This window comes from Eschrichtius robustus, chromosome 14 (genome assembly GCF_028021215.1).
Source record: "Eschrichtius robustus isolate mEscRob2 chromosome 14, mEscRob2.pri, whole genome shotgun sequence".
NCBI classification, from domain to species: domain Eukaryota; kingdom Metazoa; phylum Chordata; class Mammalia; order Artiodactyla; family Eschrichtiidae; genus Eschrichtius; species Eschrichtius robustus.
The window spans coordinates 71,996,127-72,022,932 of NC_090837.1; the positions used below are offsets into that span (position 1 = coordinate 71,996,127).

General features: G+C 41.7%; 1 protein-coding gene across 2 annotated transcripts in view; it reads right to left on the reverse strand.

The window, feature by feature from the left end:
* Window positions 1–1,143: 1,143 nt before the first annotated feature.
* EPG5 (ectopic P-granules 5 autophagy tethering factor) overlaps window positions 1,144–26,806 on the reverse strand; it is a 122,568-nt gene continuing 96,905 nt past the window's right edge. For both annotated transcript variants that reach the window (XM_068562558.1, XM_068562557.1), the window contains exons 35-44: window positions 25,889–25,992; window positions 20,345–20,520; window positions 16,941–17,126; window positions 16,249–16,458; window positions 15,424–15,568; window positions 9,667–9,909; window positions 8,135–8,351; window positions 7,417–7,632; window positions 5,570–5,684; window positions 1,144–3,101 (exon numbers count right to left, since the gene is read on the reverse strand). In XM_068562558.1, coding sequence (XP_068418659.1) covers window positions 2,919–3,101; window positions 5,570–5,684; window positions 7,417–7,632; window positions 8,135–8,351; window positions 9,667–9,909; window positions 15,424–15,568; window positions 16,249–16,458; window positions 16,941–17,126; window positions 20,345–20,520; window positions 25,889–25,992 — 1,795 coding nt within the window. In that variant the 3' untranslated portion in view covers window positions 1,144–2,918. The remainder of the gene's footprint in view (window positions 3,102–5,569; window positions 5,685–7,416; window positions 7,633–8,134; window positions 8,352–9,666; window positions 9,910–15,423; window positions 15,569–16,248; window positions 16,459–16,940; window positions 17,127–20,344; window positions 20,521–25,888; window positions 25,993–26,806) is intronic.

The window sequence follows — 26,806 nt, forward strand, 5'->3', positions numbered from 1 at the left end:
CCACCGCAATGAGAAGGCCGCGCACCGCAATGAAGAGTAGCCCCCACTCGCCACAACTAGAGAAAGACCGTGCGCAGCAATGAAGACCCAACACAGCCAAAAATTAATTAATTAATTAAGTTTTTAAAATCCAATAGAAAACTGTGTCTCACCTTCACTCGAAAGGAAGAAAGGGCATGGACACACTCACTTGCACAACGTGGATACACTGACTGGGAGGAAGGGGGTTGGCACTTGGTTAAGAGAAGGTGGGCTGCTCAGGGGTTTTCATTTTCTGGACCCAGCTTCCCCCACCTCGAAGAACTGAGAGACTCAGGCAACCTCGAGGAGGCAGACGTGACTGTGCCAACAGGCTGATCGTGAAACCACCAGCGACTCGTGCCACGAGCTTCAGGAACATGGAGGGTGGGCCCTGGCCCCATTAGGCTGAGCAGACGCATCAGCAGGACCTCCCTCCCTGGCATCTGTGCCTGCAGCTTTCTGCAGAGTTAGGAAGGGGAGCCAGGAGATCAGGGGGTCGAGTGTGCCTCTCTGGCCCATCCTGTGTGGACTGCAGAAAGGAGAGTGGAGAAGAGAAGAGGTGCTTTTCATCAAGCCCAGGAAGCTGCTCTGCATCCCCATCTGAACCAGAAGCCACTGCTGGCCACGTATGGGGAAAGTCTGCACTAGTGCACCTTCAACGCCGCTCTGGCACATAGGTGCCTTGGTCTTACTGACCCAGGTATCAACATGCAGCACTGGTAACTGTCTCTGAAACAGGCCCTGCGCTCTCTGGAGGTGACTATTTTGCTAACAAAAGCTCATTATTCCTGAAAGCCAGTGGGCAGACCGGTCTATTCTTTCCCAGGAGGCTACAGCAACATTGCCACCTTCTGAACTATCTTAGTGTCGTCAAAGCAATTTCTTAGCCCAGAGCCTCTCATAGGAACCTATGTGGTGAGTAAACCTTCCACTGTTAAGCGTGAGAGGAAGTACTTTTACCGACCATCTCTGATGATCAAGTTACAGTGTCAAAAAAAACATGATATCAGGCATAAAAAAATCTGCATCAACTTTAACAACTGAAATACTTTACAAGATAGTGTGATATCCCTAAAAATCGGATTCTTACCAGCTACAACCAAAGATTGATTTATTTTTTATAATTTTTACAGAGCAAATACATTATAAATATTATAAACCTTCAAAAATTAAGATTAAACATAATTTTCTTTAAATGTATGTACTGTCACTCAAAAATTTCATTCTAGGATACCAATAATTACATCCTCCTCAAAGAAAACAGCACACAGAATATTTCCTGTCATAAAATCTTTGTTGCCAAATCAGCCATGGAACTGTCCACAGCTTCTAAAACGTGTAACAAGGAAAGCTCTGAGATGCGTCCCTCGGAGATGGACACTTAGTGGCCTACAGAACTTGGAGGCTAACAGGGATGATCTTTACCAGAGCATTTCTGTGGGGCAGAACTGTTCTGTCCAACTAAAAAGATTCAAAATAAAGAACAGCTCCTACACAGTTCCAAATGTTGGGGGAAGCACCCCAAAACGATATTTGGAAAGAGATTATCACTCAGTTAATCTATACCCCAATCCCCCTGCTAAAAGCTCTCAGTGACTAAGACATTTTTAGGTAAATAGCCTCGGGCTATAGATAGCCTGCAAACAGAAGACATGTTATGCCAGCTGGACAAACAAATCAATTTTGAGCCAACAGAATTATGAATATGATGACAGAAGTCAAGGTGTGAATTCCGGGGGGTGGGGGGGACATGACAAGAGCAAGCAGATGGCAGCAAAACACGGCAACACTGCAGACAGGCTTTGGTAATGAACGAACTGTTAACAACAGAAGGCACGTGACGATTAAAAAACAGCCAAATTTCAGTTAAGTCTCCTGACCTGACCCAGTTTCCACCGACCAGTGTTTCAGCAGGTTTGCTAGCTTCATTTGAGTTTAAATCTGGGGTGATAAAACAAGCAGGAAACAGAGAGTCAAGTTCTCTGTCTCCGTCTCTCTCAACAGCAGGACCTTCAGATATCAAACTTGCTGTCTGGAAAGAACTGCAAATTTACATGTCTACAGGGGCCAAATAAGATGTGAATGAAGGAGCGGGCTGGGGTAGGACCAAAGGGAATGTACGTCTACAGTGCACTGGAGAGAGGAAGCCCTGTCTACACTCTCAGCCATGGAGATCAAACAAAACACATCTGTGCACGACATGCTCCCCACAGACCGCCAGCACGCGCCTCCGATGTAGACAAATGGCTCCCTCTCTATGAGGACACATGGCTGGATGGAAATGGACTTGTCACCATCTCTGCTGTCCACTATAATCAGGATCAAGTGGTCACATTTTAGACAACGACTCACTTTGATTCAGCATTCTTATCTCCCTTCTGAGAGAAAAATATAATAATTTAAGCTGGTATATTTCCCCACATTTGAGAAACGCAGAAATTTTCAAAGCTTTTTTACTTTGAAGGAACACAACTGGGATTCAAAAGTGAGGGTTCAACACGATTCCCAAAGTAGTTATATCTGGCACAGGAGTCTTGACATTTAAATGAAACAGGAAAAGACAGAAGTGGAGACATACGAAAGCACCCCACCTGGGGTCTCATGAGATGACTGGATATTCGGCAACTGAGAGTGGCTCTCTACCCAAGGAGAACTTCGTAAGTTCTCCTGTTGGATGAACATAAAAATTACAAAGTCCCTGGAACATTTTAAGAGCTAAGGAAACATACACATACACATGTGCACATGCACAACAATTATCTAGTGCCCACCAACTTGCATCTCAGTCAACTAATTCATTGGCCAAACTGCAGTGAAATTGAGCAAAGTTACTTGTGCAACAGCAAAGTTAAATGTAAACATAAACAGCAACAGGTTTATCAAGAGCCTCAGTGTTACTATCGTATGTTGTCCAAATAATGCACTTCTGGATAGAGACAGTTCACAAGAAGAGCCAGGAAGCTTTTCCCATCTTGGAGGCAATGGCCAGGATGCTTTATAAATTGTGCGGCTTGCAATATCTGATCCTGGTATTCAATGTACTGCTTACTTGATGTCAAGGATTCAAGAGCATTCAGAGCCTAAAAGACATGGAAGACAAGAGGGTTAACCACATGCGTATAACATGATTCCCGCAGGTGTAGCACACCTGCCGAAGTCACCTGGTGCAACTGTGAGCCTCCAGGGAAGCCTACAGAACTGGAACTAGATGTCTCAAAGGCAGGCACTGATTAACCACAAGCAGAAGGAGGCCGGCAACCCAAGCTTCTCTGGCGTCTGCCGCCTTCCACATGCAGCCTTCCCTCCTCCTGGCCTCTGCTGTTTCCCAACCCCTCCCCGCAGAGTGCCACTGCTGCAGCCCGGCTGTCTTCCTGCTTTGTCCTCCTTGCCCCAGTGCCAGCACTGCAGCCCTCCCCGCCAGATCATCTACTGCCTCTCTTCCTGGAGACTCAACCGGAAACCACAGGCATCAGCTTTAATTTGCTGTTGGGTTTGTTCTCAGATTACAAAGTAATGTTGTACTAAACCGTGTAACTAGATGAAATTCAGAAGAAACCAGTGGTTAAGTGCTGCTGAGGGTGAATGATAAGGTTGTTCTATCAGCCAACAAACACAACGGACAGATCAAGTTCCTCTGGCTTCCGCCCAACAGAATTGACATATTCCCATGCTTCTCTTCGGGAGTAAAGAAAGAAAACCATTCTTTACTTCCATAATTTTAATTTTTCCTCCCTTCATACTGGGAGAAGAGAAGAGAAAAAGACTGTATCTAGAGAAAACAAACAAAAAATCAGAACAATGGTTCTTGGGGGGTAGGGAGTTTTGTTTTCCAACTATACGAGCTCACCCACCCCTAGCATTCTGAGTGTGAACTGTGAAGTGCCACTCTCCTGCCTCTCTCATTTATGGGGACCACTGCACTAGAGGATATAGATTAAAAGAGGGAATTTGCTTGGCTCAGTAAATAAGGAGCGAGAAGATTTTTTGAGATCGTAAATGAACAGGCAGCTTCGAAATAAATTACCAGGTGGTTTAAGACAGAAGTTTTGGGGTTGAAAATCAACAATGGAAGGGATTTTGGTACCAAGCTAACTGCTGTATGAACGGAGTTAATCTAAGAACAAGAATCAGTGGGAACAGGCACTCCCACTAACCATAGCATCCGTATGTCTCTCTCTTTCTCTCTCTCCCCTTTCTTTTTTAAAAAGAACAGTCTACTTTGACAGTTTGCCTAAGAATAATCATTTTATACAAAGTTGACTTCTTTCCAGTCTGAAAACCCTGATGACAAGTATGTCACCACTTAAGTCTAAAGGAAGGCCGGCAAAGGCTGGCAAGGCCTGGGCGACCTGCTGGCCGCAGCTAAAGCAAAGCTATGCTCCAGGTGCTGGTGGGCACAGGAGAGCAGACTTCTCAAATGCAGCCTGAAATGCATGGCACTGACTTCACAACCGCCCCCTGGGACGCTCATCTGCCCACTTGTGACGGCTCTTATACAACATTAGGGATGCAAATGGTGGTTGTCTAATCAGCCAGTGACAAGTATCGGGTACTGTAAAAACCAAGGTGCCTGTGAAGAACCTGCTGATTTTTTCGCTTCATCTTTGCTCTTAATACCAAGATATCACACTGTACATGGCTGGCTCAGACATGACAATGCTGCAAAAGACAAGAGCTGAGGGGTCTAAGCGTTTACCGTGTACAGAGACAGTACCGCAGAGCAACAAGAGCGTGACACTGGACCCAGACAGGCCCAGTGAATCCCAGCCCCAGCCCTCAGGGGCTGTGTGATTTGGGACAAATTACTTAGTCTCCTTCTGTCTCCATTTCCTCATCCACAAAACCAGGATAATAAAAGTTCGTATTGTATAGGGTTGTTATGAGAATTAGAAGAGTTAAAATTTTAACTCGTTAACATCAAGTGAGTTAAAACTTACAACAGTGCCTGGCATGCAGTAAGCACTCAAGAATGCCAGCCATCATTTTGTATTATATACCTTTGTACCTGGCCAGGCTGTTTATGGGTGAAAATAGTTATGGGAATGGGGGACCACTGCCATGTAGCCTTCCATGTTTTTAGAACAAACAATTTTTCACAGGTACCATTTTGTCCATGTCAGCCAACACTGGTCAACCCCCAGACTCACAAAACAGAACCACCGCCTTGGCTCCAAGTTAAAGCCCAGCTGACCTCTATCGGTCTCAACTGTAGTCTCATCTTCTGTGCCTGTCCCCAGCCCCAGCTTGTGACGGGTCAGCACACAGTCATGTCATCAGAACCAAATTCGATCCTAGATTGGCTTGCCCATGGCCTTGCTTCTTCTACAAGGGTAGTAATAGGGCTCTAGGCAAGTGCCTACAAAAACTGGTTTAAAATCCGAGGCAGATACATGCGTTAACCATTTTCCAGTTAGTAGAGCCCAGCAGACGGTATGCCGTGCTGCTGCCCATCATCATCACCAGGTCATCACGTGTAAAGACTACAGGTGCCACCTCCCCTCCTCCTGTGGAAAACTTCTAGCCCTTAACCACAAAGCTTTTTACTGACCTGCTGAGCTTTCAGGGTCAGATGTAATTCAGAGCCCGGCTTCAAACGGATCTGATCCTTGGCAGGAACCTGAACTGAAAGAAAGGCAGCCATGCCTCGGGCAGCCACTCGGAACCTTAAGTGTTAGGGAGGGATTAGAAGAAGTAAATGACTATTAAAGTAAGCATTTTAAAATAAATACCATATTTTCTATTAAAAAATAAGATGAACACATCTCCAGACCTACTGTTGTTGTTAGCCTCTTCAGGAAAACTGTAAATATGATCAAGGAGTCTTTATTTGCCCTTCCATTATCACCACCCAAACAATGAAAACATAATTCAGTCTCAGGAATGAAAGTGTCGGCAAAGATACAGAATAACTGGAACTCTCAGCCACGGCTGGTGGGAATGTTAAAAATGGTGCAGGTGCTACGGAGAACAGTTCGGCAGTTCCTCAAGAAGTTAAATATAGAGTAACCATGTGACCCAACAATTCCAAAAGAACCGAAAACAGGTGTTCTAACAAACACTTGTAAATAACTTTCACAGCAGCACTATTCACAACAGCCACAGAGTGGATACAACCCAAATGTCTATCAACTGATGAATGGAAAAACAAAATGTGGTGTGTCCATACAATGGAATATTATTCAGTCATAAGAAGGAAATAAGTACCAGCGCATGCTAAAATATGGATGAGCCTTGAAACTTTATGGTAAGTGAAAGAAGCCAGACATAAGAGGCCACGTATTACATGATTCCATTTATATAAGATGCCCAGAACAGGATATATATAAAGTCAGGAATCCATCAGTGGTTGCCAGAGACTTGGGGAAGAGGGGAATAGGGAGTGATTGCTTAGTAGCTACAGGATTTCCTTTTGGGATGACGAAAATGTTCTGGAACAAAACAGTGGTAATGGTTGCAACAACATTGTGAATGTACTAAATGCCACTGAACTGTACATTTTATCTTTTTTTTTTTCTGGTCACACCGCGTGGCATGCGGGATCTTAGTTCCCTGACTAGACAAGGGAACAAACCCACGCCCCCTGCAGTGCAAGCACGGAGTCTTAACCACTGGACTGCCAGGGAAGTCCCTGAATTGTATATTTTAAAAGGGTTAGCATGATAATTTTATGTGATGTGTATTTTACAATTTAAGTGAATCAAATCACACAGTCCTGCTAAATTCTACCACAAACAAAGGAGTACGATGTTCACTGGTTTGGACGGGGTGGCTCCCAAAGTTGCAGCCAGCTATTCCATAAGAATGCTGACATCAGAATAGCAAGAATTCCTTTCAAACCAGATAAGGCCTTTAAAAGAAAACCATGATGCAAATAGTCTTAGGAGATAAACTGGGGCTAGTGGCAAATTCTTTCACACCTTGGAATTTTTAGCAACAAAAACCTGAATGTATTTCTCCTTACTTATCCTTCTAATCAGTTAACTTCCACTCATCTTGACTTAACAATTCTGCTAGACCGAGTCCCTCATGGGACCTGGGTTTCCCTGACAAAGTGTTGGCTGTGAAGCAGCTGACCGGGTATTTTAACCTAACCTTGCACACCGTCACTGGCTCAAAGACAAAAAGCAATGAGTAGTGTGGTCAGGTTACCAAGTCAAAATACAATGAGATACTGCTAAAAAAAAGTCTTTGAACATAAAAGTTGTTTTAAAATGGAAAAAATAAACACCCTTTTTAAAATGTAAAGATGTAATCAGGCTCTGATTGTTTTCTTCTTAATCTCTGGGAGGACCCCAGCTCAGCTCCTAAATAGAAAATCTACCAAGTATCACACCCCCTAGGTATGTGCAGGTGTCTGTGGCCCGTTTAGAAAAGCAAGAGCAGGTGCTTCCTCACCTGTTAGACAAGGGCGACTTCCGGCCCAGCCCAATTGCCCTGAGAATCCCTGAACTGAGCCTCTCCTCGGCCAGCAGGCTCTGACGGCCCTGAAGCATGAGCAGAATTCGAATGACAGACTCCGTCAAGACCGAGTCATTCTGCTCGGTCTGAACCAGGGACAGCTGCAGGACTTGGTGCCACCACAAAAACAGCTTTGCTTCTTCCTGCATAGAGCTGGGGTGGGGGGGAGGAGCAAAATCAAATTCAGAGTAGATTCTTTCCACTCTCATTTAACTGAAAGTCCACACATGAGTTTTAAGTGTAAGGGACATTTAGTACTTTAAAAGCTTAGGCTGACAGGTAATGCTGTTAATAAAGTATTGGGACAATAACGGAACAGCTGACATTTATTGCCCCTTCTACATGCCAGACAGCATATATGAGCGCGACGTCCTTTCACTTAATCAAGTGAGGTAAACGTTGTTGTCCCTACTTAATGGATACGGAAGCTAAAGGTGGTGCTTCAAAATACCTGTTTTAGGAAATAAAAAGCCTGCTCAGAAAGTCGGCCCATGCAAGGAAAATCTTCCTAAAATAGGTGTCACTGTACCTCATAGCCTTGTTTGTTTCTTACGTATCACTTGGGTCTGTGCACTTAAATGGACATTAACTTAAACCCAAATTCAAGCTATCCCAATCCCATGGGTCGGCTGTAGCAGCCGGAGGGCCAACATACCTTGGATACACCTGTTCCAACCACTGGCTTAAGAGAAGCAGCACTTTCATTTCGTTCCTTAGCGTCTGCTCACTATTTAGACACTGAAGCAAGTAGACATAGAGAGTCAAGTAGCTGCCGAGGGACAGGCACTCCTGCAGAAACTCTTCGATGGTGAGCTCGGGAACTTGAAGGGACACCAGAATGGGGCCCCAACCTAAATTCTGATTGAGGAAGCCTAAGAAAAGAACACCAAGAGGTAGAGAAAGGTAAGAGCAAGAATCAAACTATTTAACTACTCTAATGAACCTTTTCACTTTAAAAGCATGTCGAGAAAACACTATGCACATTGACCCTGGAGGGCCTGACAATGCCTCATGGCTTGGCTGGAAGCCCTCACACTAAATGCCTTTGTCCTGGCTACCAGTGCAGAGGGTTAAGAAGTCAGGCATCATGGCTGCATTTTCATAAATCACCTCTTTCACCATATTATGATCATTAAAATCACATGTAGGCACCGCCTATCCCAGTTATCTAAGAATTTTAACTTTACCTAATACCATTTTTAAGTATGTTATGAGTACTTATGCTTTTCCGAGGTATATTATTATTACTCTATCCTTCATAAGCATTTTTTAATTATCAAAGTTTAGTTTGACTCATATCTTGACAGAAATTCTTGAAAATGTTTCACAGATTGAAAAAACAAATTTGATTTTAGCAACAAACAGTAAACAAATTTGGAGCAAGAGTGTTATCCTAATGGTTCTCAATTCTTTGGGGGGAATGGGAGTAAGGTGACATGGTGACACACATAGCACCTTCCACAGGGGGACATGGGAACATGGATTATTCACGTGTTGTCAAGAAAGGGCATGGGCAGGTTGCAGGCACTTCCTAGCATTCTCACTCCAGTACCCTTCGTTCTCCCCTATTGTGTGCATGATGATGTATATCTGGGTAACAGAGTCGAGAAGTACTGCTCTGAGCAATTCTTTTTAACCAGATCAAGCTGTTTCCAGAATGTGAGAGTTTAGAGGTAGGAAATAAGAAGACAAAGCGGGAGTTGGGGCGGGAGGGGAGGTGGGAAGAGAACTCCGTAATATTTTAAAACACATGACAAAATGCAATAAGAGGACATATGAAAAACTTCAACAAGTGACAAAATAGAGAAAATTAATACAGTGCATCATTATTATAAAGATTCTGGTAGATAGCATTTGCTTTTAGAACTATGACTAGGCCTATGACGTACACAATTTGCCTACCATAAAAGGATTGGTCTGACACTCCAAAACCCACATAAAATGAATTAGAGGTTCCCTCCCTTGAAACATGATGGTACCAACATGGGCCAAAATTTCTCATGCTAACTGCACGTCTTTATGAAGAAAACAAACTATATTCTGAAACATCAACAACATTTACAGAGATATTAGAACAGCACAATCCCTCAACAGGAAGGGTCTGGAAAGGTACCTCCTTCAGACAAAGCTTTAATCTTCCTTGGAAAAGATGGGTCTACTGAGAGCCTGACATGACGGTCCTCTTACCCTCTTTGAAGTAAGCAGTGATGCAGGCTTCCGTCGTCTCGGCCATGTGGCGGACGGAAGCCAGGCTCTGGCAGGCGGCTGTTAACAGGGGCAGAACCACCAGCCCATGCACTTTCTGCCCAATCCAGGTCTGGATACTGCCTCGGAGGAACTCTGCTGTTGGGATAGTCGCGTTGTTCATCATCATTAGGACTTCCATAAAGAGGCTGCTGAGGGCCATGTGGCGGGTCTGGCTGTCCAGATCTGAAAGGGAACATAGACAACACGTTTGCAAAAGGCTGCTGGTATGACAATGTGAATGTGATAAAGGGAACAATGGTGCTTCAAACTAGCTGCTCTCCAGGGGCCACAAGGAAAATCCTTCTGTGTTTAGCTTTTAAGGATAGGATGTGGCACATACATACTTTGTAAGAGCAAAGCAGAAACTACTGCGAGATCCTTGGTTACGGCGTGTGGCCAAGCGATACTTTAATAAATAGACAAAATACACAGATCTCAGGAGTCATTTGGTAAACTAATTAGAAACAGCACCTCCACGCCTACCAATGCCAAAGTTGTAAATAATTCTAGAATGATTTACACAGAATGAAGGTTATTATTTAAAACTAAATATAAAAGGAAAGGAAAAACCTTTTTACAGACTCCTAACAGCAGCTCTTATTTCTTTGTTTTTTAAATAAGAAAAATGCACAGACTGGGTCTTTCCAAAATATTAAAAGGTGAAAAAAAGAATACAACACAAGAAAAAGAGCAAATTCATTTTAAAAGAGAACTGCAAATAAGTGACTGAGGTAGATTCCTTCTTCACATCCAAGAATAGAAAATATTTTTCACTGAGGGTGTGTTGAGAAAACTATTCATCAGGCATAATTTTTGAATTGTACACTTTATTTTTATTTGTTTTTTCTTTTTCGGCTGTGGCGCGCAGCTTGCGGGATCTTAGTTTCCCGACCAGGGATTAAACCTGTGGCCCTCGGCAGTCAAATTGCAGGGTCTTAGCCACTGGACGACCAGGGAATTCCCTTCATCAGGCATAATTTTTGCCAACTTTTTCTAATTCTCCTTGAGTTGGGTTCATTGTTTCAAGGGAACAGAATTGTGGCTTTCTCACCTCGAGGCTTTGGTATTTATGTCAACATGAGTGGGGAGGTCTTATCACACGCATCAAACCAAATTCACCCACTTGCACAGTGTACAATAAACCCTAACTTAATGTTATCATAAGATCTACTGATTATCAAGCAAGGAATTTTTTAAGCACTAAATGTGTGTGAATCTACTTTTTTATGTATAAATATTCTTGGTAATAAAGGCCTTATCTCTGAATTCCAGGTGAATAAATTTTTTTTCTGATTTTTAAAAAAATTTTATTTTATTGACGTACAGTTGATTTACAATGTTGTGTTAATTACTGCTATACAGCAAAGTAACTCAGTTATACATATATACATACATATATACATTTTTTTCATATTCTTTTCCATTATGGTTTACCACGGGATATTGAATTTAGTTCCCTGTACTATAGAGTAGAACCTTGTTGTTTATCCATTCTATATATAAGAGTTTGCATCTGTGAATAGCGATTTTAATCTATCTTTTAATTATGACTCATGGGAACAAAAAATGATTGCAATAAGCCTCCTAATAGATCGCAGCCTCTCCCCTTCCCGTTCATCATCAACACAGCCAACAAATGTCGTTCTTAAAAACCAGAACTGATCCCATCACTCTTCTGATTAAGATCTTTCTAGAACGCCCTTCACTCCTTTGCCTGGCTATTATTCAATCTTCATGGCCCAGTTACATATGACCAACTCTAAATCAATTTCTCCAGTATTGCCTGCTAATTCTTCTTTCTTTTTTTTCTTTTAACTAGTTTGCATATCCCGAGCCGAGGGATATGCAAACTAGTAGATGATGTCAAACGTTTAAAAATGGTTGTACCAATTTACTCTGTGATCAGCAGTATATGAGAGTTACACTGATCCACATCCTCACCAACACTTGGTATTGAAAACTTTTTAATTTTAGCTATTCTGGTGGATGTGATAGAGTATGCCATCAAGTTCTTAATTTGCATTTCCCTAAATATTAACAAGGTTTAGCATGTTTTCATATGTTTATTGGTTATTTGAATATTCTCTTTTGTAGAATGTCAATTTAAGGGTCTTGTTCATTTTTTTCTACTGGATTGTCTTTTTCTTCCTTATTTTATCCAGTGTGACAATCTTAGTCATTCATATTTAATGTAATTACTGATGTGAGTGGGTCTAAATCTACTATCTTACTATATGCTTCCAATTTGTCCCTCCAATTCTACATTCCTTTTTCTTTTATTTCCTTTTTTTGGATTATTTCTTATTATTCTACTTTTTCTTTCTTTTAGTTTGGAAATTAAACAAATATTCTTTTAACATTTTCATAGTGGTTATCTTACAAATTACAACATGCATTCTTGATTTTTCAAAGTCTGATGTTAACTGGTTCCCAGACAATGCTAATTTCCTATTACCTTCCCTACTGTTACCATAACCCAACAACACATTACTATTACTGTTCTATAGAGTCAGATTTCATTTAGATTTTCCTATACATTTACCAGTTTCATTGTTCACCCTTAGCCTCCTCCTATTTATCTTCTCTTTATTATCTCTTTCTTTTTAAGCAGATTTTGGTTATATTTTGTGGTTCTTTTTATAATTTCTTAAGCTCAGTGTTTATCTAATTATTTTTCAGCTTTTAGAAATTTTAATATAAACATTTAAGGCCATGAAATTAAGTTTCACTTTAGCTGAATCCCACAAGTTTTGATGCTCTGGTTTTTTTATTCAGTTCTAAATATTTTAAATTTCTGTTATTGTTCCTTTGGTCATCAGTTATTTAAAAGTTTGCTTCTTAATTTCCAATGTATAGTTTTTTCCCTCCTGGTTATATTTTGTTACTGATTTTTAAGTTCATTGCACTGTGGTTAGAATATGTGGTCTATCTGATACCAGTCCTTTGGGATTGATTGAGATGTGCTTTAACCCTAGTAATGGGTCAAGTTTCTTAACTGTTCACTGTGAGACTGATACAGTGTGCATTCTGCACTTACAGGGTATATTATTCTCTACATACTCATTACATCCAGCTGTGCTATTCAGACATCCTATAGTCTTACTGATTTTCTGTCTACCTGATCCATCAGTTAGTGTGAGACATGGGTCAAAATCCCTCACTGTGAGCAAATTTGAAATTTCTCTTCCTAGTTCTGTCAATTTTCACCTTATGCATTTTCTTCCTGGTGAATTGAACCTTGTATCAATTTCCAACGACTCTCTTCATTTCTAATAATGCTTTTTTCTTATTTATTTATGTAAGTAATATGTGTTTTTTATGTATATATGTGTTTTTCATGCAACTTCAGGGCAGGAACACACACAAGAGATTGTCTGGCTTGGTAATGCTTTCTGCCTTACAGTCCTATCTGTCTCATACTGATATAGCTCTACCAGCTTTCTATTTTAATATCTAATGTGACTGCCTTGTAGAAAGCTTTCTATACCCTATGCTTTAGGTATACTTCTTATAAACAGCTTAAAACTGGATGTTGGGGCTTCCCTTGTGGCGCAGTGGTTGGGAATCCGCCTGCCAGTGCAGGGGACACAGGTTCAAGCCCTGGACTGGGAGGGTCCCACAGGCCGTGGAGCAACTAAGCCCATGAGCCACAACTAAAATAAAATTTAAAAAAATAAATACATAAAAAACTGGATGTTGTTGATTATTAATCCAGTCTGACAATCTTCATCTTTTAACCTGAGCATCAGTCCATTTACCTTTACCGATATATTTAAATTTTATCTTTTTATTTTGGCTATTTTTCTTACCTTCTCCATGTTTCTTGCCTTCTTTGGATTGAACAAAATTTGGCCAATCCTTTTTTTTTTTTTATTTAATAATTAATTAATTTATTTTTTGGCTGCGTTGGGTCTTCATTGCTGTGTGTGGGCTTTCTCTAGTTGTAGAGAGCTGGGGCTACTCTTCGTTGCGGTGCATGGGCTTCTCATTGGGGTGGCCTCTCTTGCTGCGGAGCATGGGCTCTAGGCGCGCAGGCTTCAGTAGTTGTGGCGCATGAGCTCAGTAGTTGTGGCTCGTGGGCTCTAGAGCACAGGCTCAGTAGTTGTGGCACATGGGCTTAGCTGCTCCACGGCATGTGGGACCTTCCTGGACCAAGGATCAAACCCGTGTCCCCTGCATTGGCAGGCAGATTCTTAACCACTGTGCCACCAGGGAAGTCCTGGCCAATCCTTATCTCCTTCTACTAACTTGGAACTTACATATTTTATTTCTGCTCTTTTGGTGAATTGCTTAGAATTTTTACCATTCATATTCTATGAAGACATAAATTTAATCAATTTCTTGACCCCCTTCAAACAATATTAAAACCTTAGAATGCTTTTAACTCAACCTCCTTCCTAACTTACATATACTTGTGGTCATATAATTTAATGTTAGCGTTTGCTTTTTAAACCCCTCGATGATTACTGTAGTTTTATATAGGCAGTTTTTGTTTATATTTACCCACATTTCACTACTTTCTCTGCTTACTTTTCCTTCTTGCAATTCAAGCCTTTCACTTGTGATCACTCTACTTCTACCTAAAGAACATGCTTTATTTAGTACTTCCTTTAGTGATGTCCACTGGGACAAACACGCTCACGTTTCAAGGAAAACATCTTTATTTCATTCTCATCCTTGAAAGATGGTTGTTCTTAGTTTACAATCCCAGGTTACAAGTCATCTCCTCACAGCACATTGAAGGTGTCATTCCACTATCTTACAGCCTCCTCCGTTGCCAGTGAGAAGCCGGCTGTCCTTGTAAATGTTGTTCCTTTGTCCCCGGTGCTTCTGCAGTTTCACTTCAGTATGTACAGGTGTGAATTTCTTTCTATCTACCCTGCTTGGGGTTTGCTGGGTTTAATGAATCTAAGGATTGTTGTCTTCCTTTTTCAGGGCAGGTTCATTTCTAACTCATCCTTATCCTGAGTATGCCATCCTGTGTGGTAATGCATGGGAGGTCCTTTCAGGATCCCATCTTAGGCAGGCCCTGGGCTTTATCATCTCCCCTAATCTAAGGAGTGTCAGCAAAAGCCTTCAAGGTAAAAGCCAGCCTCAGTACTCCATCTACTTTTATGGGTTCCTCCTTTTACTTAGTTTCTGACTTCTGAGATTTTCTGCCACCTTGTCAATAAGTTTAATTTTTGGTTTCTTAAAAACATTTTATCCAGCATCCTTAGTTGTTTTCAGCAGGAGAGGCAATCAGGATGTCCAGTCCACCAAACTGCTAGGAACACAAGTTCTCACATGAAGTTTCTTTATAAGCCTACAGGTGATTCTGAAGTGCCCTCCAGTTAGGAGCCAAAACATCCAGGAATGCTGCTCAATGGATGGTCTCTGGTTATCTCCTAATCATTATATCTAGTCATCTAACTTAGCCCTCAGTCCAGTTAACCTAGTCATCTAACTTAGCCCTCAGTCCAGTTAACCTCACACCAGCAACTGACAGTGTCTATGCCTCCTCAACTTCTTACCATTCATGCCACCCACCCCCGCCAGTGCTGAGATGACAAGTGTCCCTATGGTCATCTCTCTGACCACTGCTTCTCTGTAAACAGGAATGACAGTGTCCTGACCATCTTCCTGATCTCAAGATGCCTTATACATAGCAGGAATTCATTTACTGAGTGAATACATGACTCCACCATAGTCACTTACCAGGTGGTTTAAAAACAATGATATCATCCAAGAGCTTACACATTTCCTGTTCAAGGACTGCTAACGTGATTTTTCCATTTTGTTCCAGGGAGATGAGGAATTGTACCATCTGATGAGTGAAAGCTCGGCATTTTGGAACTGCATCCTGACAATAAAAAAAGGATCATTCAAATGAATCCATGCAAGCAGTGTTAACTGGATATTCCCTGGGAGCACAGTACTGCACTGGGAGAGGACAGAGCAGTGAGTCATATGAGGACAGACCCTGTGTTGGGGAAATAAAGATCTTTGGTAATACTTAGACCAGAACCCATGTTCTCCCAAATCCCAGTAGTAGTTTTTATTACATTAATAACAACATTAACTACACACTAAGTACTTGTCAGGAACTTTTCCAAAAACTTTTATGTTCATTTTCTGATCTAATCCTCACAACACTTTGAAGGCAAGGTATTATTATTTCCAAATCAGGTGAGAAAACCAAGGTCAGAATGGCAGTGAGTTGGGGATGTGAGTTTGTCAGACCTCAAACTCATGCTCATAACTTGCTGCCATTCTGTTGCCAATGACATTCAAATCAGTAAACCCACAGCTCACTGTCGGCCCTCAATCCTTTTCACCTCTTGTTAGCATGTGACACTGCTAGTAGGTAAAGGCTTACCAGAAGAAATAAATGAAACTGAAAGACCCAAGAGGCCAAAATGATATACATCCTCCAACTTTTTCTATTGAGCCGTCGCAGGATTCGAGACAGTCCTCAGTAGCACTTACACTACTACCAGCCCTGAAGCACACTCTGCCTTCTAAAGGACCCACTTAACTTACAAGATGTTTCTGGCTGTCAGTAGGAACGGAAAGACCTGCAGACACTTTTAGGAGCTTCACAATTAACTCAGCAGAAGATTCCTTTGCCAGGATGACGGATGGCTGGTAATGGCTGCTGAAATAACCTAGCACACTCTGATATGACACAATATCCACAAGATGCCACGAGAGTGAGCTTGTCTGTCCAAGGAGAGTAAGTAGAGGAGAATCCTAAAAATGAAACACACATTCCTTTAGTTCCAGAGCTCCCATTTTTTCCAGAAATATGCATCTCTACCTAGTCTATGGAGTGACCACTAACATGGCCTGTGATGAGCAGAGAAGAGTTAAGAAGTCAAATAAGTACCTGCTCAAGTTAGGAGTACTCGTGAAAGTAATAACCAAAGTTTTGGCGAAACACATTAAGATTTATAAGCATTCAGAACCCAATTTTCAAAAGAACTCTATGATCTGGTGGTAGAACAAGCAATTAAGGAGATGTAAATTGAAATTGATTTTTATATTTGGTGTGGTTCCCTTAGACTATGAACTATAAAAGAAAATCAGGCACCTAGTTGAAGGCACATCCGTATGCCATGCATATATTCACACTGAAAGAGGCACTAGGGAAACAACTTATAAACCACAACTTCATACAGAGTGAGGATCTAGAGAGCCTTGCCAAGTGTTTATCACAGGCTCTCCAAACTTACTGTTTGATCCACCAGTTGATCTTCCTTTGCCAGTAAAATCATCATGAAAAGGAGGCAGACAATCATGCTCCGGGTCTCTGGGTGGGGACTGGGACTCCAGGCATCAGAGAGCACACTGACCCAGTTGACTTCACAGAGGACAGACCCCAGAAACAAGAAGCAGCTCTTGGGGCTTCCTCGTTCCACCTAAAAGGAAACAATGTTTTTAGCTATGTATCCTGAAAATGTATAGAAATCAATGTTTTCTAAATTATATATCTTTTAAATTATACTTTTTTCCCAGATTATAAAAATCATTCATAACCCTTCTGCCCTCAGAGATTTAGATTATAATATTTTTCCTTCCATGTTCAATGTATGGAACACCTTTCAGCTTGTTTGGAGTTCATTATTTATTCCACTAATTCTTTTTTTTTTTAATTTATTTTATTTATTTTTATTTTTGGCTGTGTTGGGTCTTTGTGGCTCCATGTGGGCTTTCTCTAGTTGCAGTGACCGGGGGCTACTCTTCGTCACCATGCATGGGCTTCTCGTTGCTGTGTCTTCTCTTGTTGCAGAGCACGGGCTCTAGGCGTGCGGGCTTCAGTAGTTGTGGCATGCAGGCTCAGTAGCTGTGGCTTGCGGGCTCTAGAGCGCTGGCTCAGTAGTTGTGGAGCATTGGCTTAGCTGCTCCGCAGCACGTGGGATCTTCCCAGACCAGGGATCGAACCTGTGTCCTGTGCATTGGCAGGCGATTCTTAACCACTGTGCCACCAGGGAAGTCCCTATTCCACTAATTCTTAACAGGAAAGGAATTATCTTCCCTAGTTCCAGCCAGGGTGGCAAATCCCTGCCACAGTTAGTCACTGGTGCTCAAGGGAGCCTACCACAGTCCTCAGATGTGCTGGGCAGGACAAAGGTGATGTATCTACTAGTCACTGGTTCCCAAAGCCGAGTGTGCATCAGAACCACCTGGAGGACTTGCGTGGGATGGGGGTTGGGGGGTACCCATAGAATTTTTAATGTCCTATATCTGGAGTAGGAGCAGGAATTTGTCTTCCTAACAAGTTCTCAGGTGGTACTGATGTTGCTGGCCCTAGGACCATACTTTGAGACCTACTATATTAGCATATATAATTTTTATATGGCCTTTTTAGTGTAATGTTGTGTTATAAATATATCCCCATATCATTAGTCTTTATAATTTTTGATGACTGCATAATGTTTAATTATCCCATTTAAAATATATTGGGGATGGGGGGCAAATGTATTATAAAGTATATAATCAATATCAAAGTTATCTCTTATAAGCCTATTTCAAGTCTGTTTAAAATAAAACATGGCTAGCTATAAATTTTTCCTTTAAAAAGAAGATTAAAAAGCTCAACTCCATTTATAAAATTGCAATCAGTGGAATTTGATGATTCATGTCTTCCAATTAGTACCATCATTATATCATGCTATTTGCTCATCTTCCCTTTTAGAAAATGATTGTTCATCCTCCTTTATAATTTGTTCTCTATCTTCACCCTCGACCCCCTCACAAACATACTTTACTATGCCAGCAAGACTCATGGAACTGAAAGGTTCCCAGCTTCTGGGCAGGGCAAAGTCATCTATCATTAGACTAAAACTCCTAGAGATACAAAATCTATAGCATCCCTTTACAGACCATTCTATTTAATCTGTCATATAGCTAAAGCTGCGCTCTTACTTAAACGCTCTCTTACAGCTCTTTAAACAAAGGTTCAATTCCATATTCATAATGATGATGAATACCTACTTTGTGCCTGTCTCATAGGCTAAACCTAGCTATAAAATCATTCTTAACCTTGTACTTCACTAAGATGACTGTCCTCAGCTTTCCTTAGAGCTCAGCTACAGAGGAGTGGCTGACAAGAGCAGCAGTGGGTGGGGTCTCCACTTACAGCACTAAAAGACTGCAGTACATTTTACTAATTGTCATAAATAACAATGGATCTGCAGTAATTAAAGCACTTAGGGGCTTCCCTGGTGGCTCAGTGGTTGGGAATCCGCCTGCCAATGCAGGAGACACAGGTTCGAACCCTGGTCCGGGAAGATCCCACATGCCGCGGAGCAACTAAGCCCGTGCACCACAACTACTGAGCCTGCGCTCTAGAGCCCACGTGCCACAACTACTGAAGCCCCGCGCACCTAGAGCCCGTGCTCTGCAACAAGAGAAGCCACTGCAATGAGAAGCCCGTGCACCACAATGAAGAGTAGTCCCCGCTCGCAGCAACTGGAGAAAGCCCGCACACGGCAACGAAGACCCAACGCAGCCAAAAATAAACAAGTAAATAATAATTTTTTAAAAAAAGCACTTAGGGCTTCCCTGGGGGCGCAGTGGTTGAGAGTCTGCCTGCCAGTGCAGGGGACATGGGTTCGAGCCCTGGTCTGGGAAGATCCCACATGCCACGGAGCAGCTGGGCCCGTGAGCCACAACTACTGAGCCTGCGCATCTGGAGCCTGTGCTCCGCAGCAAGAGAGGCCGCGATAGTGAGAGGCCCGCGCACCGCGATGAAGAGTGGCCCCCGCTTGCCGCAACTAGAGAAAGCCCTCGCACAGAAACGAAGACCCAACACAGCCAAAAATAAATAAATAAATATAAAAATAAATAAAATTTAAAAAATTTTTTTAAAAAAGCACTTAAAGTGTCTCAATAATAAATGTGAATTAGGTTATGAGTAAACAGAAATGAACTGGTGACTATGAACAAATAAACTGAAATGATCATAAAAAGCTAAGACAAGATTAAAAGTTTTTTTAAAACAAAAACTTAAGAAGAACAGAAATGCCTGACTGGTATGTAAGTGACACTACTGTACCTGTTTTCCGTAACTATTGCTTCTACTGCAAAAACTCCCGCACACTTATTGGGACTTTTTACAGGCCATTTCAGGTCTTTATATGATTATGATGCATTACTGGTTGTTACAATGTACTTCTGTCTCCTACAACCTAATATCCCCTTACATAACTGCTTAAAGAAACTAATGGTTTGAGTACCGATTTACATTCTACTTTAATAGAACATTTAACAAGAAGCAGTTTTAATGATATTATCCTAGAAAAACATGCATTCACAGAAACGCCAAGATTGAGTGTGACAAAGTGATTAAACTATGTATTCACATGACAATATCACCGAAGTCTAGGGGATGACTGCCATATTACAGACAAAAATCTTTCTCTGGGTTTTAAAAATGGTCCTGTAAATGCTGTCCAGTCATCTACTAACACAGTGAAATGATGTCCATAGGATGCTGCTTTACACAAGCACTGTCTGGGCGATACAGAATTCGGGCAGGGTCCACACTGTCACCCACTGCAACTGGGCCTGAAATCCACACTGAACAGGTTGCTCCCAAGAAGCCAGGCTGTGACATAGAGAGTGAAGGGCTTACCTTGAAGAAGGCCTCCATGAGCATCTGGTCAGGATGCAGGTCCCTCCATGGGAGTTTCTGGTAGGCACTGTGAAAAGCATACAGAATGAACTCTGGCATTTTGGGCGCTGTACATGCTTCACAATAATGCATCAGGTGTAACCGAAGGGCTCCGTCATCACCGGGCAAGAGCTTATCTAAAATTGAAAAAGAAAATATAGCTGAAGACCTTTTGGTTTATCTTTAAAACAAATAAATAAAAAACTAACACAAAACACAAATTTGAACTAAACGTCTAAAACCTAACGTTCTCAATAATCACCCAGTTTCAAAGATTTTCACATACCAGGGAAAAACGTGACGGCAGAGTAATAATAAAGAATGGTAATTTACTTACTTGGGTAACTGGGAGGAGCAGCTGGTGTGAAGGAGATGGCAGGGGTGAACAGTTTTTCTCTAAAACTCCTAAATATATGACTTTTTAACTCAAATACACTTCCACAACCACAACCAACTCTAGGCATCCCTTCAGTCTGTTGCCTTCAGCATAAATTCAGTCTCATGCATTTGACACCTCATTCCTTTGGCACCTTGGAGAAATCGAATGTTCCTCAAAAGGAAATGTTCCAGGGACTTCCCTGGTGGCGCAGTGGTTAAGAATCCGCCTGCCAATGCAGGAGACACGGGTTCGATCCCTGGTCCGGGAAGATCCCACATGCCGCCGAGCAACTAAGCCAGTGCGCCACAACTACTGAGCCTGCGCTCTAGAGCCCGCGAGCCACAACTACTGAGCCCACGTGCCTAGAGCCCGTGCTCCGCAACAAGAGAAGCCACTGCAGTGAGAAGCCCGCGCACCGCAACAAAGAGTAGCCCCCACTCACCACAAGTAGAGAAAGCTCATGCTCAACAACAAAGACCCAACACAGCCTAAATAGATAATTTTTAAAAAAAAAAAGGAAATGTTCCAAATGACTAAATCTTAACCCTTGGTGCAGTAAAACTAGACTGTTAACTGTCATTCAAATAAGTCACTCTAAAACAAATTTCACACTCTTCTGTAACCTGAATCACTCAGTATTATCCTCACGAGTATCAATTACTTTAGTGCCCTCAGGAGCATTTAGTCTGAAACAAATTTTTTCAGACTTTCTGGTTCTAAGCAAAGGAATGGAATTTGGTCAAAGAAGAGAGAGCCACATACAACGAGAGCAGAAACCTGATGGGAGTTTCTCAACACGGACTTTTGAAAAATGACTAATGAGCATCAACACACGGTACCAGTCAACTTATCACTGCTAACATTCCTGTGCCTTCAATCCCCAGTCCTCATGAAACAGTGACGTATGTTTTTAACAACCTTTTAAGACAGGGGTGAAGAGTAGCATTTGTTTAAATATGGATAAAAAAAGATAGTTTTGTTTAAATTAGGATGGACACGTAGGAGAAGATGTCTAGGAGGTAATCTCTTAGGACCAGGCCGAGCATCTCTAGTCCCAGCCCAGACACAAATAAGTTCTGTGACCTCAGATGAATTCATTTTGCTTTTCAGGTCCTCATTTTTCTCATCAATAAAAACAGAGAGCTGAATCAGACGATCTCACTAAAAGGCTATAATTTAATACTTCTTCATCTTGCTGTGCATAGTTCTTCTGTTTCCTCTCTCTGAATTGAGCTGCCAATTCTTAATGTTATCTGTGTGCTCTCCTATTCCTAGGCCACTTTTTTATTTTATATACATGGGCCTGTGAGAGTGCTTGCACCTTTAGACTAAGAAACTAAATAATAGCCTTCGTGACAATAATTTTATGCTGAAATATTTGTCTCACTATAAATATGTTGTGGATGGTAATATGCAGCTAGAAGTCTACCTTTCCAATAGAAGAAAAAAAAAAGTGAGTGCTATTAGGATTTCATGTGTTACTCACTGAACCAATACTTTTATCAAGTAGACACTCAGAGTACAGCACTGTCCTGAGTCTTGGGTTGGGGGGAGATAAAAAGAAGAATGTTTCTGTGCCTAGAGTTTATATCTTATAACGGGGGCGGGGGGAGGGGGGAACAGGGAGGGGATCAGATATGTAAAAGGTCAATCAAAAATACTAGATGGGGACTTCCCTGGTGGTCCAGTGGTAAAGAATCCACCTTCCAATCAGGGGACGTGGGTTCGATCCCTGGTCAGGGAACTGAGATCCCACATGCCGCGGGGCAACTGCGGAGCAACTAAGCCCGTGTGCCACAACTAGAGAGCCCGTGTGCACCGCAGCTACTAAGCCTGTGTGCCCTGGAGCCAATGCGCCTCAACTAGAGAGAAGCCCGCGCACCGCAACAAAAGATCCCGCGTGGTGCATCTAAGACCCGATGCAGCCAAATAAATAAATATTAAAATTTAAAAAAAAAAGCTGGATGAGGTACATCCAGACGATGGTATATAATTCAGCACTAAAAAAATGAGCTGTCAAGTCTTGAAAGACATGGAGGAACCTAAGTGCATATACTAAGCGAAAGAAGCCCATCTGGAAAGCTGCATAATGAATGATTCTAACTATATGACATTCTAAAAAGGCTAAGACTATGGAGAAAGTAAAAGAAATCAGTGGTTGCCAAAGGCTGGGGTGGGGGAAGGATGAATAGACAGCACAGAGGATATTTAGGGCAGTGAAACTACTCTGTATGATACTGTAATGGTGGACACACATCATTATACATTTATCCAAACCCAGAGAATGTACAAGCCCCAGCATGAATCCTAACGTACTATGGACTTTGGGTAATAATGTGTCAGTGTAGGTTCGTCGGCTATAACAAATGTACCGCTCTGGTGGGGGATGGTGATAGTGGGTGGGGAGGGGGCTATGCATGTGGAGCAGGGAGGTTAGGGTATATGGAAACTCTCTGTGCTTTCTGCTCAGTTTTGCTGTGAACCTAAAACGACACTAAAAAAAAAGTCTATTTTTGTATATATATAAAATATTGGATGATATATTATTTTATATTATAACATATATATAACTGCTATATATATTTATACATATTATAATATATAGTCTATTATCTGATATGTTATCTACTATATATATTGTATATAAAATACTGGATGACATATTGTTAACTCCAGGACTCAGTGCCACATAAACACATGGTAGCCACGGAGGTGCGCCACTCAGATCTCCCTTCAAACAGAACTTGCCACAGATCAGGCCACAGCACCTTCAGCACCTGAGTGGAGGCCATCCTCCTCCCAAGTAGTCCTCCGCCAACAACTAAGCACAGACCTCGCTGCTTCCGCCCAAGGTAGGATCCTCAATAAAGAATCTTCGCACTAGAACTCCCTAACCATCTGGCCAATACTTTCTCAGAGCTGCCCTGCAGGCTGAGACTCTTCCTACTCTCCCTTTCACGGGTGTTAGGCCTGCACCAAGGTCTGAAGGCTTTCCTTGCCCACCCTTATTCCTCTCCCTCTTATTTTCACAGGCATTACCCCAAATAAATCTCAGCATTCTGGCTCCATCATGGCGTCTGCTTCCCAAGGATTCAAACCGCAACAATGTGCTATAAAGATTTAGAGGCAGGAGAGAAATGTATGCACATAAACAGATATGCAGGAGAATATAAAGGGCCCGAGGCTTCATCCAGGTAGTGGAATCAGCATAAGCAAAGAAGTGGCAGAGGGAAGATCCAAGGACTTTTAGGGAACAGTGAGTAGAGCAGTATGGCTGAATGGAATGCTTCCATAAAAAAACCATCACATAATGTTGAAGTGCTCTGAGCCAGACACATTTGAATGCTGAGCTAAAACATTATTACATTTAAAAGTTTCTGAATAAGAATATAATAGCATACAAACAGAATTTTTGGAAAATCAATCTAGTAAATAGGCAGGAACAGAAATGAGATAGGAAGGACAGTTAGGAGGCCACTGCAAGAATCTGGGTTGGGTGGACCTAATATCCTTACAAGCCTCCCAATACAAAACATTTAGATACACTAAGTAAAATACAACAACTCTGAAAACGCACAGCTACATACATTCAGTGGAAGAAAAGAGGTCAGAAGCAGAGACTAGGAAAGCAGAGTATTAAACTGATGCGGAAGCCTCAGTTGCCCTGGGGCTGTTTGCTTATGTGGGGTTTTCAACAGCACAAGGAAACAGAAAACAAGATCTTCTAAGGACTACACCCTCACTGAAAGGGCAGATAAGGGGGGAGGGGAACGGATCTTCTCTGCCTTAGCCTGGACTGGGAGTCAAGGAGGCAAGAAAGGTGATTGTGATAACTGAGTATGGGGTTTGATTTCATGTATCTGTGTAATGTGAGAAACCCAAAGCCAAGGAATTACACACAGCCAAATGGCAACAAATGCAGATCTTCTCTGGAGGCGTACACCCTCGTCCTAGTCCTCATGGAATTTCCACAGATAAAGTCTCTCTAAATATGGGCTCACAATAGAAAATTACAAAATACACAAGGAAACAAGCCTCTGAAGGAACATCAAACAGAAGCATGAGCCACCCCCCAACAGAAACTTGAGATGATGGAATTACTGCATACAGCTCATAAAGGAAAGTAAGTATGTTTAAACATTTTAAAGTAATAAAAATTGAAATTTTAAATTAAAGAAAGAAGGTGCTATCAAAAAGGATCTGGATAGGGACTTCCCTGGTGGCGCAGTGGTTAAGAATCCACATGCCAATGCAGGGGACACGGGTTCGAGCCCTGGTCCGGGTAGATCCCGCATGCCGCGGAGCAACTAAGCCCGCGAGCCACAACTACTGAGCCCGTGTGCTACAACTATTGAAGCCCGCACGCCTAGAGCCTGTGCTCCACAACAAAGATGAGCCACCGCAATGAGAAGCCCGTGCACCACAATGAAGAGTAGCCCCTGCTTGCCGCAACTAGAGAAAGACCGCGCGCAGCAACGAAGACCCAACACAATCAAAAATAAATAAATAAATAATATTTTAAAAACAAATAAATATTTTTTAAAAGGATCTGGATAAATTTTATAAACAAACATTACTTCTAGAAACTGAAATGAAAAATTCAATGGATTTTTTTTAAAGCAGACTAGACATAGCTGAAGAGATGGAGTAAGCTGGAAGAGAGATCTCAAGAATTTGCCCAGGAGAATTCCCTGGCAGTCCAGTGGTTAGGACTCTGCACTTTCACTGCCGAGGGTGCAGGTTCAATCCCTGGTTGGGGAACTAAGATCCCACAATCCACTCGGTGTGGCCAAAAAAAAAAAGAATTTGCCCAAAATGAAGCAGAAGAAAACACAGCAAAAAAGTGAAAAGTCACAGAAGATAGAATGAGGTTCACCATGGGGGAAAGACAATATTTGAAAAGAGAAAGCCATAACTGATGACACTCAGCACTACCTCCCGAAAAAGATAAGAGGTTACACACTTCACACTAAATAATTGTATGGGTGACCTTTGTTTGGTCAAAGATGACAGCCTACCAAATAAAGTAAAAGTAAATAAAGTAGGAAAGCAGAGGCAAAAGATTAACTGAATTACTTAAGGAAAAAGTGAAAACTAACCAGAGACATGATATAACACCTTCCTACCTTTAAAACTCTGGTGCAATGAGTCAATGCAATCAGTGAACAACTGCACGATGCTTGAGGCCACCACAGAATCACTCTCCAGCCAGGGGTAACGTCGTTGGCTGCTTTAAATAAAAGAAACACACACTTAGAAAGGAAACACTATGATTAAATTACTGTACATCCCAGAGTCTGGGGTTTGCCTAAGTTCTAGAAAACTCTGTGTTATGTAGCCCTAAGACACATTTACAGCACTTTAAAGACTATAAATTCCTGGAGGTGAATTGTAGCTTTTAATATCAATCATATAATTTTATTTACTTTCCTTCCTAACCTTTATTCCAATGTAATTAAGTTTCAGAGTGTGCTATCTAAATAACTATTAAATTAACACCTTTTACAACACATCCAATTTATGCCCATAAACCCATCCCTTGTGTATCTTGGTTACATTTCGAATGCCTTAGAAGACGGCTTTCTCTACCTAAAGCATGGGGGATGAAAAGTCATGTAAAAAAAGATGGTCAAAAATGAACAGAGAGGAAATAACCAAAGGATAAACTCTTTATATGAAATTATTAGTTTCTGAATCTGGTATAGAAAGTTCAATATAAAAATAAATTCCATTAGTTCTTCCTGGAAATAAACAGGAAACCTAAATTATGGTAAGCAGTCTCACGGTCACCACAAAATCCTGAAGCTTGTGGATTGTCTAAGGATAGCCCTCTGGGAAAAGCAAAGACCCAGAACTTTTTCTGTTTCCCTCAATGGGCTCTTGAAGCAGCCTGGATGATACAAACAATCTGGACATGGGGGTCAAAGCTCTACCCTGGTCCCAGTCTAGCCCTCACCAGCTGTGGGATTTGAGCAAGACATTCAAGTTTTCTGAATCTCAGGATCAGATTAATTCATACTTATGAAAACACTTTAAATACTGTG